We start from the raw sequence: 17488 nt of genomic DNA, 5'->3' as shown, positions 1-17488 counted from the left end.
TGACAATATATAGCCTTGACATAATCCTTTCCCAATTTGGAACCAGTCTGTTGTTCCATGACCAGTTCTAACTGTTGCTTCTTGACCTGCATACAGATTTTTCAGGAGACAGGTGAGGTGGTCTGGTATTCCCGTCTCTTGAAGAATTTTCCACAGTGCCTTGCTGATTTTACTGTGACTTCTCCATTCTTGAGTTGATTTTGGTTCATCCCCAGGTGAGCTGAATTTCAGTGTCAACTAGCTCTTCCAAGAATGGTTCATGGACACTCTATTCTCCAAGTGCCTTCACTCCTGAGGACATCTTTCCGCTGCCTTTGTAGTTGAACATGCAGCTCACTTGCCATTTATCTTCCTGCCGCCTCCCCCCAGGAGAATCCCATGCCCTGGGTTCTGGTTCTTCCATTCATCCCTGAGGACGGGTTGGGTGCCAGCAATGCTTGGGCAGCCTGGTGGCCCCTGAGCATGGCGGGGCAGGGCGGGGGGTGTTGGGAGGGGAGGGGCAGGTACATGGTGGGAAGATCAGAGAGTGCCATAGTTTGGAGTGAGGAGCTTTGACTGCCAATTTCAGTCTAGCTGAATAACAGATTAATTCTCTTTTGTCCTATGTTTGGGGGTATTTGTTACTCTAAAAATATCCATAGCTGCTGTGTACAGCCATGCAGGCTGTGTACTGCAGGACTCCGGGGAATCTCATTTGTATAAACTATCATGTGGATGGTCCTCCCAGCATTGTGCAGGATGGCAGCCGTGCAAGCTCGGAGCTTGGAGTGGACCTAGAAGCATAGAATGCTTTTATCCCAGGGCTTGCCAGACTTCAGTTCTTCTTTTAACACCTTTTTGAATTTGTTCTTAGTCACATACTCCTGTTCTACTATGAATTTTTTTTTATGCTCCATATTGGCTCACATTTTCCTTATATAAATGAATTTAAAAGGAGAGCTTTCAATTCCAATTGGAAATAGAAAGTCAGCATGGCTTGCCAAAAATAGAAGAAATATATACGCGCGTGCGTGTGTGTATGTGTATGCATACAAGAAAACAATGCAGTCAGATTCTAACTGGGTATTTTTGCTGTTTCTCTCTTTTTAAAACAGAAGATTACAAGTGTTAGAGCCATGTTAAGGACAGGCTAGCACAAAACTGAATTTTTTTTTTTCTGGAAGTAATCTTGAAGGGTTGGAAGGGAAAATCACTTCTCGTGATGTGACAGTGTAATTTAGCGTCACATCTCCCATCATGAACCACCTGTGGGACGTGAGGCAGTACTGCCCAGTCTGATACCCCTCTGGCTGCTTGAATCTCCTGGCAACATCTCCATGTGGGAATCCAACCTTTCCTTACATCCTCTCAGCTCTGGGAAGTCTGGGGTTTTTTTGGCTTGTTCATTTTTTTTGGGGGTTTGTTTGTTTGTTTTGTTTTGGCGGATCTTAGTTCCCCGACCAGGAATTGAACCATGGCCCCCTACAGTGGAAGTGCAGAGTTCTAACCACTGGACCACCAGGGCAGTCTCTCACTCCTGGGAAGTTTAATGCCACTGGGGAGGGACTTTTTCTGTGGCCGGACTCTTTTTCGATTGCGTTGGGTAGAGCTGCTCCTTGGGCCCACTGCGTTTAGTTCTGGTCCCTGGAGTCAAGCAGGAAAACAAAAAGAAAAAATCAACTGCTTCCTGCAAGTTCCATCCCTCCAAACATGATTAAAACCGAGGCCTCAGGGACTTCTCTGGCAGTCCAGCGGTTAGGGCTCAGTGCTTCCACTGCTCAGGGCACAGGTTCTATCCCTGGTTGGGGAACTGAGATCCCCCAAGCAGTGCGGTGTGGCCAAATTAAAAAGAAAAAAGTGAGGCCTCTGGAATTAGATTCCCTGGGTGGGATCCTGGATCCAACCATTTACTATCTTTGTGGGTTTGGGTAAGATACTTAACCTCACTGGGCCTCAGTTTCTTCATCTGGTAAATGGCAACAGTAATAGTGTGTCCTTCTTATGGGTGTTATGAGAATTAGACAAAGTGGTGCTTATGGAGATTTAGAACGGTGCCTGGCACCTAAGGCTCAGATGGTAAAGAGTCTGCCGGCAGTGCGGGAGATCCGAGTTCAATCCCTGGGTGGGGGAGATCCCCTCGAGAATGAAATAGCAACCCACTCCAGTATTCTTGCCTGGAGAATCCCATGGATGGAACCTGGCAGGCTAGGTCTCAAAGAGTCAGACACGACTGAGCGACTTCACTTTTACTTTTGGCACCTAGTATGTGTTGAGTTAAGGGTTGGCTACTGTTATTTTCTGTAGCCACAGAGAGTGAGTCCCCTGGCCTCTCATACCTTCTTCTGGGTTAGAAGACATAGGACTCAAGTTCCAGCTTCAGCTCAATATCCACCAGATGACAAGGTCATAAGCAAATCATGAGCCCTCCCTGGGCTGTGGTATCCATGTCTTGAAACTGAGGGTGGTGGGCTCCATGGTCCCCAAGTCCCTCCTCCCATCCCCAGCCAAGATGGAGACTTCTGGGGAGCAGAGGAGAAAAATGGGAATATTAATACAAATGATCGTGGGCCATAACATCCCTGTGTCAACCACAGGATACCACGGGAAAACTATACATACTCTCTCCTTAATTTCTCTCTCAGAACATCGTTTTGAGGAGTGAGATAGAACAGAGAATGAAAGATATTCGATAGCATAAAACAAAAGGGCAGAAATAAGAATAAGGTGTTGAGAAAAGCAGCTTTGCTTTGCTTTAACCAAACCCAACATATGGGATGACATAAAAACACCACAATATCCTTTATTTATCAAGCTCCCTTGAAAGAGGACAGTAATAATAATTGTGAACACTTGCTGAGTTCTTGTCATGCACCAGCTGTCTCGCATGTATGTTTTCATTGGATCCTGAACTATGTATAAGGCAGTAGCAGCTGCTGTAACAAATAAGCCCCTGAGATGGCAGGGGCCTGACACGGTAGCTCATGGAACACAGGTGATACTAGTGGGTGTCAGCTCTCCTCCACGCAAGGATTGGGGGATCTGGCAACTTCCATATTGTGCCTCCACTGTTTCCTAGGGCCTCAGAGTCCTTTGCATCTGGGCTGAAGCAGAAAGAAAAGGCACGCCCGTTTCATAAAATCCCACCTCAGGAAGTGCCATGCCTCACTGACACTCACATTTTATAGGCAAGAACCAGTCACATGACCCCAGCAGGTGTAGGGGTGCTGGGAAATATTGTGCCTGGTGGGGCAGCCACTTTGTAGCAATAACTCCACACTATAGAAGGAGTGGCACTTTTTTTGGATGGATAGCTAGCAGATTCTGTCACAGCTTATGTGGTGGAGATGACAATTACACCCATTTTACAGATGAGGAAACTAAGACCCAGAGAGTTGGGACTGGGTCCCAGAGTTTGTAAATGGCAGAGGCTCTATGAGTTCAAGTGTTTGTCGCTCAATCTTGTCTGACTCTTTGCAACCCCATGGACTGTAGCCCACCAGGCTCCTCTGTCCATGGAATTCTCCAGGCAAGAATACTGGAGTGGGTAGCTATTCCCTTCTCTAGGGGATCTTCCCGATCCAGGGATTGAACCCAGATCTCCTGCACTGCAGGCAGATTCTTTACCGTCTGAGCCACCAGGGAAGCCCTTGAGTTCATAGCTCTTACATTTAACCACTATGGTGTTCATCTGAAATAAGCAATTAGGCTCTGGCTGTACAGTTCTTCAGAACAAATTCTTCCCTTCCATTTTTAATGGCCCCAGGTGCCCGAGCAAGGTGTTCTGGGGTCAGGGTGACGCAGTTGTGATGCCAGGCAGGATTTTAGTTTCCAGTATTTCATCTACTTGGAGAAAAGATTATCCCCAGAAAGTTGACCCATATCTTGAACTCCTGCCAGAAATCAAGGCCTGGTACCATCTGTAAGAGATAAATAAATCAAAATATCATCAGCAGATAAGTGTATGCCATCTGCTGCCCTGTCAGTTGAACTGGCAGAGGCCTCTGGAGAATTCCAGGGAAGGGCTTGCCAAGGCTCTGCCGCCAGCGTGGAGAGCGAGAGGAGAAGCTTCACTTAGGATCTGCTGCCATGTTTCTTTACTTTCTGCTCCTGGTGCTGAATGCCTTGAATCCAGCCCAGCTAAGGTGTGTGAATTTTCGCCCTTGCCAAACAGTTAAAATTGTTTCTCTTTGGTCACATTTGTTGGGGGGTCCAGGACTGTTTTCCTTTGCTCTCCCAGCAAGTCAAAGACTCCTACTATACAGACAACTAGCCGAGTGCCTGCCCAGAGGTTGGGCTCCATGGAATCTGGGTCTCAGAACCAGAGGTAAACTCAGAACCAGCCATGTTTGGGCATCTGGCCCGACTTCTTGAAATGCAGCCCCATCTTGATGGATGCTGACTTTTCCTGGAGTCCTTTTGGAGGGCATCTAAGACTTCCCTTAGAAAGAATAGAGTTTTCTAGAATCTGCTTATCCTCCTAGGGGCAGCACAGAGTAGTGGCTAAATGCAAAGGATCTGTGATGGGCCATCTCCATTTGAATCCTGGCTCTACCTTCCGCTGTGTGACCTTAGACAAGTTACTCAGTCTGTCTGTGCCTCAGTTTCTTCATCTGTACAATGGGGGTGGCAGTTTGTAAAGCAGATTGGACCTGGCCCCTCACCCATGGGGCTCCCTCCAGATGCCCTCTTCCTACCCTGCAAGTTCACCATCAGATGGGACATGGAATTAAGTCACGATCCTCAGACCAGGATCTGGGGACCCAGCCAAGGACTCTGGGACCACCCCCAGCGCCCCTTCCTCTTGCTGCTCATCTTCCTGCTGCCAAGCAGATCTGGTGCCTGTGTGTTCATGCCGAGGGTGACTTGGCTGACCCTCAAGGCTCCTCACGCCTTCTGCCAGCTTTGGGCATCTGCCTCTCACCACCTCCCTGGATTGTGCTCGTGGCCCTGCCAGGCTCCCCCCACCTGCTCAGGCTGAGGTGGCATCATTACAGCCTCCTGCTTCTGGCTTGGGAAGACATCCAGGCTCTCTCTCCTTTGGAGGAGCGCAGTGTGACTCTAACTTGGGATCCAGGGACTGAATCGAAAATAGCGCTTATTTACGGAGCCAAGCATGGGGCAGGCATCTTCTCACACTCCCTTCTGTTTTCATCCTTTTTGGCAAGCCTAGAGGGCAGATCCCAAAGGACTTTCATCTGGCAGCTGAGGCAAAGGCTCAGACCAGTGAAGCCACTTCCTGAGGTCACGGGGCCAGGAAGAGGCAGAGGAGGGATTTGAACTCACGTCTTATGGCTTTGGAACCCAGACACCTCCGTTCACCTTTCTAGGAGGGCGCCCTGGGAGCTGTGATGAATGACAGAGGGATGTGGGTGTCAATGTATCAAGCTGATCCCTCGCAGGTGTTGCCTGATTTAAATCCTAACTGAAGACATCTTGTTTTATACCTGTTACCTCATTTAGCCCTTTAGCAACACCATGAGGCTGAAATCATCACTCTTTTCCTGGCCAAAAAACCCAACCAAATAAATGAAAACCATTGTTCCCCCAGAGTTCCCATAGCTGGCAGGTGGCAGAGCTGGGTTTTGAACTATGAAGTCAGAGCGCAGGCTTTTCACCGGGGAGCACGGCCTGCCTGGCCCCCACGGGGGCCCAGGGCACCCGCCTCCCCTGGCCGCCTCCACCATGAACTTCATTCTCAAGAAGATCAGACCTGGAGGAGGGACCTCGGGGTAAGATTCCTGGAATCATGAGTGCGTGGTGAGTCAGAGAGGAGGTGGCTCTGACCCACTGATTGTCTCTGGAGTGGATTCTTGGAAGACTCGTTTCTACGGTTTCTGCCGAGAACCTGTGCCAGGCGCTCCCCTTGGTGGCAGGATCAGAGCACCAGCTGACACATTGAAGATGTTGTGTGGAGGGCAATTCCTGAGCCGCCTCACCCTTAGCTCAGCCAGGTCGCACAGACGGTGGGTCAGAAGGAGTCAGCAGCTAGAGCAGGCCAGGACCTCTTGGGTTGCGTGTTTTATTCCCATAATGCTAAAAGTCAACAGCCCCGTTAGGGTGACGCCATAGGGTTTGAGAAGAAATGACCTTCCATTTGTCTTTTCTGAGCAAGGAAGCAAACCTTTCAAAGAGACATTTAGATACAAACCTTTAGGATTTGTTTCAAGATAACCCCACTAATAGTTAAGTATGGTTGTGAGAGTTGGACCATAAAGAAGGCTGAGTGCCAAAGAATTGATGCTTTTGAATTGTGGTGCTGGAGAAGACTCTTAAGAGTCCCTTGGACAGCAAGGAGATCAAGCCAGTCAATCCTAAAGGAAATCAACCCTGAATATTCATTGGAAGGACTGATGCTGAAGCTGACGCTCCAGTACTTTGGCCACCTGATGTGACGAGCCAACTCTGGAAAAGACCCTGATGCTGGGAAAGATTGAGAGCAGGAGGAGAAGGGGATGACAGAGGATGTGATGGTTGAATGGCATCATCAACTCAATGGACTTGAGTTTGAGCAAACTCCAGAACATAGTGAAGGACAGGGAGGCCTGGTGTGCTGCAGTCCATGGGGTTGCCCAGAGCTGACCATGACTTGCCAATTGAACAACAACAGCAACTCCACTGGTGGTGGGGGTGGTGGGTGCAGAGAGAAAAGACTGACCATGAAGCAACAATTTCCAAGCTGAGGTGGGGACATGGGACTCTCATACTAGCCTCTCTGCTTTCTTTTTTTTAATTTTAATTTTTTTTTTTTTGCCTCTCTGCTTTTGCAAAGGATAGGAACTCCCCATATTATGATGGTTAAAAAGTGTATTTCAGAGAGAGTGTTGATTTGCTGGAGTCCAAACAAGCTAGTCTGGCTGTGGAATGCCCTGGGTCCCCGCCTCCTCTGTACAAGTCAGTCTCTTTCATGATGGAAAGTGCTTTGGAAAGATACAGACCTGGGTCCAGCTCCCAGTTCTCCTGCTCCCTGGCTGTGTAACCTTGGGTAGGTCACTTTGCCTGTGTGAGCCTCAGTTTCCTCATCTGTAAAGTGGGGATGGTTACTGACTTCATACAGTTGTGATGTGTGCCAAGTTCTTAGCATGCTGCTTGCCCTGGACTCTTCCTGGGTCACTGGATCCTGGATCCTGGGCAACGTGACAAACTCTAGCTTCTACCTGATGGTGGATAGATTTGCTATTGACAGTGCCACAGGGGCCAAGCTGTGCCCCAAGTAGAAGGGCGCAGTGTCTTGGAAGGTGAAACACTGGGAATTCAGGGAGACATCCCTTCAGGGTGGGGCAGGTGATTGGTGGATAATACTTGATTCTTGGTGGGGGAGCCGGTGGACTTGAAGGCTCGGGATGGGTCAAATATGGGGAAATGGAGGGAGAGAAGATGTTGAGATCGAGAGGTGGGAAAAGGGAGGTTATAAATCTGAACCACCAGGCAACAAGCAGCAGAAAAGGAGGTGAAAGGTGGCCATTAAAAATATCACCTCCAGGCTGATCTCCAGCCTCCAAGCCCTCTGTGTTGGCAGCTGTGAGGCTGGGCACGCCTCTCTGATTGCCCCTTCCCTCTCAGGTGGGCCCCGAGACGCTCTAGAGCTCAGCTTTGTCTCACCTTGACCTGGCCACACCTGTAGGATTCTGTAGAGCCGCCCCCATATGGCGTAATCCTTGGCAAAGGCCGTTTGTGAAACGCTTTTCATTTACTCATTCCATCACCATGTCGTGTCCGGAGCATCTGTTACTGTACAGGCTACGAGGACACAGCAGCAAATGAGACACGTGGTCTCAGAGCTTCCGCTTGTCTCAGAGATGCTGTCTGGGCACTGTTTATTCACTAGTTTTAATTTTCATGTAGTTGATTTACAATGTTGTGTTAATTTCTACTGTACAGCAAGGTAATTTAGTTATACACACACATATATATATACATTCTTTTTATATTCTTTTCCATTATGGTTTATCACAGGATATTGAATATGGTTGTCTGTGCTATACAGGGAACCTTGCTGTTTATCCATTCTACATATAACAGCTTACATCTGCTAACCCCAACCTCCCACTCCATCCCTCTCCCAACCCCCTGCCCCTGACACCTGCCAGTTTGTTCTTTATGTCCATGAGTCTATTTCTGTTTCATAGAGAGGTTCATCTGTGTCATATTTTAGATTCCATGTGTAAGTAGTCTATGGTATTCGTCTTTCTTTCTGACTTACTTCACATAGTATGATAATCTCTAATTGCATCCATGCTACTGCAAATGGCATTGTTTCGTTCTTTTATATGGCTGAGCGGTATCCATTGTATATATGCAACACATCTTTATCTATTCATCTGTCAACTGACATTTAGGTTGTTTGCATGTCTTGGCTATTGTGAATAGTGCTGCTATGAACATGGGTGTGCATGTATCCTTCTGACTTAGTTTTGTTTGAATATATGCATCTGAATACTGTTCAGATGAGCTGGGAAACATCCTCTTTTGGTGCAAGGATTCTGAGCGCTCGATACATACACTTTAACATTAGATCCGCGGCTCCATGAGGGCGGGCACTTGCCTCCTGGTTCACTGCTGCATCCCCAGCACCTTGAGTGGTGCCTGACACATAGTAGGTGCTCAATGGATGTTCACTGAATATAATTGCATGAATATCAAACACTGGTATTGGGAACCAAAGAGAAGTATATTTTTAGGGATCAAAATTAATCCAAACATCCTCAAGTATCACTGCTGGTTGTGATTTAGATTCCTAGGATTGAGAGGGAGAGAGAGAGTGAAGGAGAGAGGGACAGAGAAGGGGAATGATTTCCTCTGCACTGTTGTATTGTTTTCAGAATGGTCCAGAATGTGGTCAAGCCTACAGCCCAGGCATATCTACGTGTGTATATAACCCACGTAGAGGAAAAGTCCCCACGCATCCCATAGAGAACCCAGACAATAAACACATGACCAAATGCATACACAAGATCATTTTAGATGGAGACTGTGGTGAGACTATGAAAGAGAGAAAGAAGCATCCAGGGTGAGGGCATGAGGGTGATGGCTAAGGAGGGGTGAGGGCCACCTTGGGTAGGGTGGCATACTGGTTGTTCGCTGTTCACCCCTCCACCTCTGTCCACTGCCCCCTGTGCCATGAGAGACTGCTCTACTCAGGGGCAGTGTCCAGACTCCCGCGTCCTCTGGTTTCCCTTTGGTTCCAGCCAGCGGGAGGCATCGGCAGGAAATCAGAGGGCAGAAAGGGGAGAAAGCTGGGGTTGAGACTTCCCTGGTGGTCCAGAATCTGCCTGCCAGTTCAGGGGACATGAGTTTGATCGCTGGTCCGGGAAGATCCCACATGCTGCAAGGCAGCTAAGCCCATGTGCCACAGCTACCAAAGCCCACTCGCTCTAGAGTCCATGCTCGGCAGCCAGAGAAGCCACCGCAAGCAGAAGCCGGTGCACCGTAACGAAGAGCAGCCCCTGCTCGCCACAGCTAGAGAAAGCCTGAGTACAGCAGTGAAGAACCAGTGTGGCCAAAAAAATGAAAATAAATCCATTTTAAAAAAAGTTGGGGTGGTCTTCCTCCCCTGCCTCATTCTCACCCTGTCGAGGTTTGACAGTGACCACATTCCTCTAAGGACTGTGTGGTCCCCAGACCAGCAGCATCAGCAGCCCCTGGGAATTTGTCAGAAACGCAGATTCTTAGGCCCTACTCCAGAATTTCTGGTCCTGATGCTTGCTTCGGCATGGCTAAGCTCCAAGGGGCAGGTCCTTCTCTGTGGCTTCACCTCTCGCAGCCTCCTTTCCCTCCCCAGCCCCTTCAGGCTGGAGCTGAGGGCTCCCCACTGTTGCCGGTCCCTCACCCCTGTCCCCATGTCTATGAATAGACCCTTCACTCAGCAGTCTGAGGCGAGCCCCTTCCAGGGTGCCATCTGTTTCCTGCTGGGACCCTGACTGGTCCAGATGGCCAGGATGTTAATTCATATTCCTTTAGACAGAGCATATACCCTCTAGGTTACCCTCTAGTCCACACAGGCTTCCCCAGTCATTCCTGGGTATTGAGATCTCATGAATTGGCTACCTTTGGGGTGGGGCTGGGTTCCAAGTCCTATCCATTGACCACGGACCTTGAAGCAGGAGGCAAAGATGAAGATCTTGTGCTGGATATTTCCTTTGAGGCTATGGTGGGTCTGAGTCCCTTCTTACCAGCAAAGTGCTTCCCATGAGTTTATTTCTCTGGTTCTCATGGGACTGAATATCCATTCTCTGGGATAGAGAGAAATTCAGACTTCACATAATGCAGGTTCCCTCCCAGCCCTGGGGTGATGTGAAGTTTTCAGGACTTTTTGGAGAACCTCTGGTCTTCTGGGAGAAGGAGGTCAGAGGGGATCAGAGGTGGAGGAGCGATGGGCAAAAGGGCATCTTCAAGGGGGCACAGATGAGGCAGCTAGCAGGCAGTGTCCTTGGGTTTGAGGGGAACAGTGGAAGGCGTGGGGCCGTGTCCCTGTAACTACCGTAATTACAGGGGCCTTTATCCCTGTAACTACCACTTGGCTGGACTCCTGCGTGCTGAGCGGTCCTTGCTGTGCTGCCCGGTGTTGGCGCCGAGCCCTGCGGATCCACCCGCTAATAAGCACTGCAGAAACACTAGCATGGATGATCATCCTTTTTCTAGATAGGGAAACCGAGGCACCAAAAGATTCATGTTGATGTCGCATGTCTGGTAAGTGATGGAGTCAGGTTGGAACCCAGGCAGGTCTGGCTCCACGGCCACATGCCACCAACTCCATGGTGGTGACCCAGAGGTCAATCTTCTCTCTCCTCCCACAATGTACATGTCTCCTCTGACCCCTGTGTGGGCGGTGACAGTGATGATGATGATGACAGTCACCATCTCCTAAGCGTCTACTCTTTCTTCTTAAAAGAAACATTTCATTTATGTATTTGGCTGTGCCAGGTCTTAGGTGCATCAGGTGGAATCTTTCGTTGCGGCACTTAGGATCTTCTTTAGTTGCAGCATGCAAACTCTTGGTTACAGCATGTGGGAATCTATTTTCCTGACCAGGGATCAAACCTGGGCCCCCTGCATTGGGAGCGTGGAGTCTTAGCCCCTGGGCCACCAGGGAAGTCCCTAAGTTCTTACTCTATTCCAGGAGTCCTAAGTTGTTGGCCCATGTTGAGTCTTTATAACACCCCTACAGGTCTGTGCCTGTTCTACAGACTAGGAACTCAAGGTCCAGAAAGACTGGGAACTCACATGACAGGAAGTGATGGAGTCAGGATTTGGGCCTGACCCTACTGATTCCAGAGTTCAGAGCTTGGCCACCCTGCTCTCCTGCCCCATAAACACTGCCGCTTGAAGGAGTGTCCAGTTCAATAGCACCAACCGCCACTAAAGTGACTTTCTATTGCTTTTCTAATGCTGAAAATCGATATTTTTATTTAAAAACATATATTTAAAATAAGATATATTTATTTAAAAAATATATAAAATAAATATATGCTTATTTTTGGCTGCGCTGGGTCTTCCTTAATGTGTGCTGGCTTTCTCTAGTTGTGGCGAGCGGGGGCTTTTCTTCCATGTGGTGCGCGGGCTTCTCATTGCTGTGGCTTCTCTTGTTTTGGAGCATGGGCTCCAGGACGCATAGGCTTCAGTTGTGGCTTAATTTCCCCAAGGTATGTGGGGTCTTCCTAGACCAGGGATTGAACCAGTGTTTGCTGCATTAACAGGCAGATTCTTAACCACTGGATCCCCAGGAAAGCTTCAAAAATAGATGTTTTTACAGATCAGATTAGAGGGTGAATCTTACCCTGGTTGTCTGACTAGAATCACCTGGGGGCTTTGAAAACCCACTGATGTTTAGGCCTCCTGCTGACAAATTAAATCAGAATGTCTGTGGGTGGGCTTCCCAAGGGCTAAGAACCACTTACGCTGGGTGATCTTTAGGATCCTTCCTGGCTTCCCTGGTGGCTCAGTTGATAAAGACTGTCTGCAATGCAGAGGACATCATGTGAAATGCTGGGCTGGATGAAGCACAAGCTGGAATCAAGGTTGCCGGGAGAAATATCAATAACCTCAGATACACAGATGACACCACCCTTATGGCAGAAAGTGAAGAGGAACTGAAGAGCCTCTTGATGAAAGTGAAAGAGGAGAGTGAAAAAGCTGGCTTAACACTCAACATTCAGAAAACGAAGATCATGGCATCTGGTCCCATCACCCCATGCCCAATGGATGGGGAAACAATGGAAACAGTGACAGACTTCATTTTCTTGGGCTCCAAAATCACTGCACATGGTGACTGCAACCATGAAATTAAAAGACACTTGCTCCTTGGAAGAAAAGCTATGACCAACCTAGACAGCATATAAAAAGCAGAGACATTACTTTGCTAACAAAGGTCCATCTAGTCAAAGCTATGGTTTTTCCAGGAGTTGTGTATGGATGTGAGAGTTGGACTATAAAGAAAGCTGAGCACTGAAGAACTGATGCTTTTGAACTGTGGTGTTGGAAAAGACTCTTGAGAGTCCCTTGGACTGAAGGAGATCAAACCAGTCCATCCTAAAGGAAATCAGTCCTGAATATTCTTTGGAAGGACTGATGCTGAAGCTCCAATACTTTGGCCACCTGATGGGAAGAACTGACTCATTGGAAAAGACCCTGATGCTGGGAAGGATTGAAGGCAGGAGGTGAAGGGGACGACAGAGGATGAGATGGTTGGATGGCATCACTGACTCGATGGACATGAGTTTGAGCAAGCTCCAGGAGTTGGTGATGGACAGGGAGGCCTGGCGTGCTGCAGTCCATGGGGTTGCAAAGAGTTGGACACGCCTGAGTGACTCAACTGAATTGAACTGAACTGCAATGTAGGAGACCTGATTTTGATCCCTTGGTCAGGAAGATCCCCTGGAAAGGAAAATGGCAACCCACTCCAGTATTTCTTGCCTGGGAGATCCCATGGATAGAGGAGTCTGGTGGGCTGCAGTCCATGTAGTTGCAAGAGTCAAACACGACTGAGCAACTAAATCCCCGTCATCCCCAGCTTTCTGCTTCCGTGGTTCGAGGAAGGTATGCTGCCCTCAGGCGGTGGTAACAGGCCACAGCTCCATGATCTTATTGACAAGCCTCAGTGTGAACACTTGTCTTCAGTTTTATACCCAAACGAAATCCCTTGTTCCACATATAGATTTAATAATGATTGTAAAAAACATTAACGTTTTAAGAACTACTTCTGAAAGCAATTAGCCAATATGTTAGTTTGATGCCTTTCTCACAAATGGTTAGCTAACTTTTATCATGGAACTAAGACTGTAGAACCAAAAAAATCTCTTCTGAGTTTGGATTTTCGTCGTTAGACTTGTTGACGATCGATATATCCAGGCTTTCTTATGTCATCACTATTATTTTTCCTTAAACCTCAGCTTTGCCCTGCACGGGCAATGTGGGCCAATTTCGACCATCTCTGCTCAAACATCTTCTGTTTGGTCTACTCCACATAGAGGAAATGGATGCGTGAGAGTCATTTTATTTAGCCCCTAGAGGATTTTCCCCATGTACATGGAGCTATGTTCTTAGAGAGTTGCTTTCAGGACCCTGATGCTCTGCAAATGGGAATAGATAGATGGAACAACTTTAGGGCATAGAGTTTGGAGCCTATGGACTTGGGTTGAATGTGTCAGTTACTGTCTATGTGGTCTTGGGCAAGTCACTTCAGAGCCTCTGTTTGCTTGTCTCTAAAATAGGGATTCTCAGAACGACATTACAGGCTGTTAAGGAATTAAAGAGAAAGCAAACATACTTTTACAATAAAACTACTCAACAAACTAGGAATAGAAGAGAGCTCCGCCAGTTGATAAAGAGTATCTATGAAAGGAATATCTATGCATGCGTGCTCCGTCATGTCCAATTCTTTGTGACCTCATGGACTGTAGCCCACCAAACTCCTCTGTCCTTGGAATTATATATAGTATATATACATTCTTGTATATAGTACATTATAAGAATCCACTAAAAACTACTAGAATAAATGAATTCAGCAAGATTTCAAGGTACACGGTCAGAATAAAAGTCCATAAAAATATTTTAATTTCTTTTAGAATCAAAGAAAAAGAGAAAAATTTCGATACACTGAGTTGGGCGAAAAGTTCATTCCAGTGTTTCCAGGTATTATGGAAAACCTGAACGAACTTTTTGGCCAACCCAAAATAATGTTAATGCATTAATGTTTAACCAATGCATTTGTAAAATATAATTTCTAATTTAAATTTTTTATTGAGGAAGAGACCCCAAAGGCAAAAGAACCTAGGGTCCACAAAGTTTTAATGGGGCCCTTGCTGCTCGTATGAATTTGACGGTAAAAATTTTCCCTCTCTAGTTTTGAGAGGAAAAATATAATGTAAAGAAAGTTTAAGGTGATGCATTCAAAACCCATGCATTCTTAAAGTGTTAGGCGCTCAATTGTGTCTGATGCTTTGTGACCCATGGACTGTGGCCTGCTGGGCTTCTCTGTCCATTGAATTCTCGAGGTAAGAATAGTGGAGTAGGTTGCCATTCCCTTCTCCAGGGGATCTTTCCTGACCCAGGAAAGGGATTGAACCCAGGTCTCCTGCATTGCAAGCAGATTCTTAACTGTCTGAGCCACCAGGGAACCCTGGGCGGGGAAGAGGTGGGGATGGGGTGTGGACGGAGAGGCTGATGGGGGCCAGTCCTGCGTCCACGTGAAGGAATATGGGCTTGATTTTGGGATGGTGTTTTGAGCAGGAGTGTGTGTCCTTGTGTGTGTGCTTGTGACATAATGTGTGGTGTGAAAATACCCCTCCAGCTGCAGTGTGGAGAGTGGATCAGACAGAGGCCCAGGGAGCCCAGTGATGGCTTCTGCCCTCGTCCTGCTGGGCCTGGATGGGGTGGAGGCCGAGGAAAGGGCCACAGGGCTTTGAGGAGGTGCAAGCGACAAGGCTGGATGGATTGCGCTGGGAGGTGACAGGAGGTGGCATCACAGCGGGGGCTGTTCAGTTGAGTTTGCATCTTTGCCATCCACATTCCTCGGGGTGTTGGCTTTCTGGGAATTAAGGTTAGGAAAGAAGCTGCTCAGGTTAGACATGCTTGGGCCGCTGCTCAGTCTGGGGCTCCTGGGAGGGGGAGAGGTGAAAGCCCAAAGCTCTCACTTCCTCTCATATTCTGAAAATCTTTCTTTTCTTTTTTTCCCCCAAAGGTGAAAAATGCCGCAGCTTCATTGACCTGGCCCCGGCTTCAGAGAAAGGTAGGTGTGGCCCAGCTCAGGTGTGCCAGCCTCGCCCTCTGGGACACTTCCCGCAGGCCTGGGAGAGCCTGTCTGTTAGCACCCCTGGGTGGTGGTGCCCCAAAGTGCCAGGATCCTGTTGCAAAGCTTTGAGTTCCTTGAGTGGTCAGAGCAGTGGGAGAGGCAGGTGGAGGGTCCTCATCTTGCCCCCTACCCCTCTACCTACCCACAGTGGGTGTGTGGTCCTGAGAATCCTTCCGCTTCTGCTACTTGTAGAGCATGCTGGGACTTTGGGGGAGGTAGGATGGGTGTGTGGAATTTAGGGTCAGGCAAGACAGTGCTGGGGGCATTGCCTCCCAGTATAGGATTTGTCCTTGGAAGGGAGGAAAGCCAGATGTTCTGTTTCTGCCATCTCATGGGTGTGGGGAGGTCCAGCCTGATTGGACACTGTTTCTCAGACAGGATCCACTGATGTTCAGGGCCAAATATCAGAGATTTTGAGCCCAGTGACACTCAGATAGGATGACTGGGGGTGGGCTGCAGCTTATGTAGGGGGCAGAGTAGTCAGGATTACGTTTAGTTGGAAGTAAAGTGTTAATAAGTGTTAGTCACTCAGTTGTTTCTGACTCTGTGACCCCATGGACTGAACCCACCAGGCTCCTCTGTCCATGGGATTCTCCAGGCAAGAATATTGGAGTGGATAGACATTCCCTTCTCCAGGGGAACTTTCCTGACCCAGGGATTGAACTTGGGTCTCCTGCATTGCAGGCAGATTCTTAACTGTCTAAGCCACCAGGTGACCCCAAATAACTGGCTTCAGTGGAGAAATGTGTTTATAGCTTTTACAAAGATTTGAAATCCAGAGTGGATCTGCTCCATACAGTCCTTAGGATCCCAGCACTTGAGGGTCCTCTCCATCATCCTTTGTCCTCGTGGTCTAAGAGGGCAGTTGGAGCTCCAGCTGTCACATCTGTATTCCAGGCAACAGGATAGAGGAAGGGCAAGAAAGAACGGGCAAAATCTTGCGTGTCAACTGGGTTCCCAGAAGTTGGCCCATGACATGGGCTCACTTCCTCTTTGCCAGAACTTGATTATAGCTGCAAAGGAGTCAGGGAAATGAGATCATAATCAGCAACCTTGGGCTCAGCTAAAAGTCAGGGGTTCTATCATTGTGGGGTGGGGGCAGGAGAATGAATACTGGAGGCTGTGCTATCACAAGAACATAGGGCATGGCTGCCTCCCCACCTGCCTACCCCCCACCACAAAGGAGAACCCCTGCCAAGAGCAAACAGGTGTGCAGGGCCCTTTGGACAGCCTGGAGATTAGGAGAGGGCTCTGGTCCTGGGAGTTGGGATCGGGAAACAGGCAAGGGTTCAGTCCTATGCATTGGAGTCCTGTATTTGTATACATCCTATTCAAATATGGAGGGCCTTGGTAGGCACTGTTGTTGTTCAGCCACTAAGTTGTGTCTGACTCTTTTTCGACCCCATGGACTGGAGCCCGCCAGGCTCCTCTGTCCATGGGATTTCCCAGGCAAAAATATTGGAGTGGGTTGCCATTTCCTCCTCCAGGGGATCTTCCTGACCCAGGGATTCAACCCATGTCTCCTGCATTGCAGGAGGATTCTTTACCACTGAGCCACCAGGGAAGCCCTTGGCAAGCATGGGTCAGGGAAAATTAAGTCCAGGACATGTGGCCACCCACAGCCCCTGCTGGTAGGGCTGAGTTTGGGGTTTCCTTGCAGTGTCAGGAGGTTTAAGAGCCTGGAGGGCCGGGACTCTAACCCCTCCAAGGTGTTGGCAGAGATGGGGTAGGCAAGGGGGTGTGTGCCATTGAGGCTGATGACATTCCTGTCTTGCGCACACTGTCCCCTGGGAGAGCTCTGGCCAGGTGACAGCTGGTGAGACTGAGGGGCCTGTGATAGGAGGCCCGCGGTGCCCTCAGGCCCAAGACGAGGCTGGACTCCCCTGCTGAGCAAGCATGTGGCCGTGGGGACTGCCTCCTCTATTTCCTTTGATTTCCACCCACACTCTGTAGCGACCCTTGTATTGCATCTTAGAAGTCAACACCTGCATGTAGCCATGCCTGAGGCTTCGGGCTGAGCGACTCAGACCGTGCCTCTCAAACTGAGATCTCCAGAAAATACTGTGAATACAGCTGCCAATAAATGACTGATACGTGATTGATTGGATACCATGTGCCGGGCACTGAGCCGTGCGCTGTGAATGTATTAACTGGGAAGCCTCCCCTCAACCTTGTGAAGAAGGGGCTGACTTTCTCTCCCCACTTGACAGATGAGGAAACTGA

The 17488-nt window shown here is 48.5% G+C and overlaps 1 protein-coding gene across 3 annotated transcripts in view; it reads left to right on the top strand.

The window, feature by feature from the left end:
* Positions 1-17488, top strand: part of GSG1L (GSG1 like) — a 252984-nt gene that overhangs the window by 71817 nt on the left and 163679 nt on the right. For all 3 annotated transcript variants that reach the window (XM_043456573.1, XM_043456575.1, XM_043456572.1), the window contains exon 2: positions 15155-15202. In XM_043456573.1, the coding sequence (XP_043312508.1) occupies positions 15155-15202 (48 nt within the window). The remainder of the gene's footprint in view (positions 1-15154; positions 15203-17488) is intronic.

Source organism: Cervus canadensis, chromosome 32 (genome assembly GCF_019320065.1).
Source record: "Cervus canadensis isolate Bull #8, Minnesota chromosome 32, ASM1932006v1, whole genome shotgun sequence".
NCBI classification, from domain to species: domain Eukaryota; kingdom Metazoa; phylum Chordata; class Mammalia; order Artiodactyla; family Cervidae; genus Cervus; species Cervus canadensis.
The sequence above is the reverse complement of the archived record's forward strand: the minus strand, read 5'-3'. Positions and strand labels throughout refer to the sequence as shown.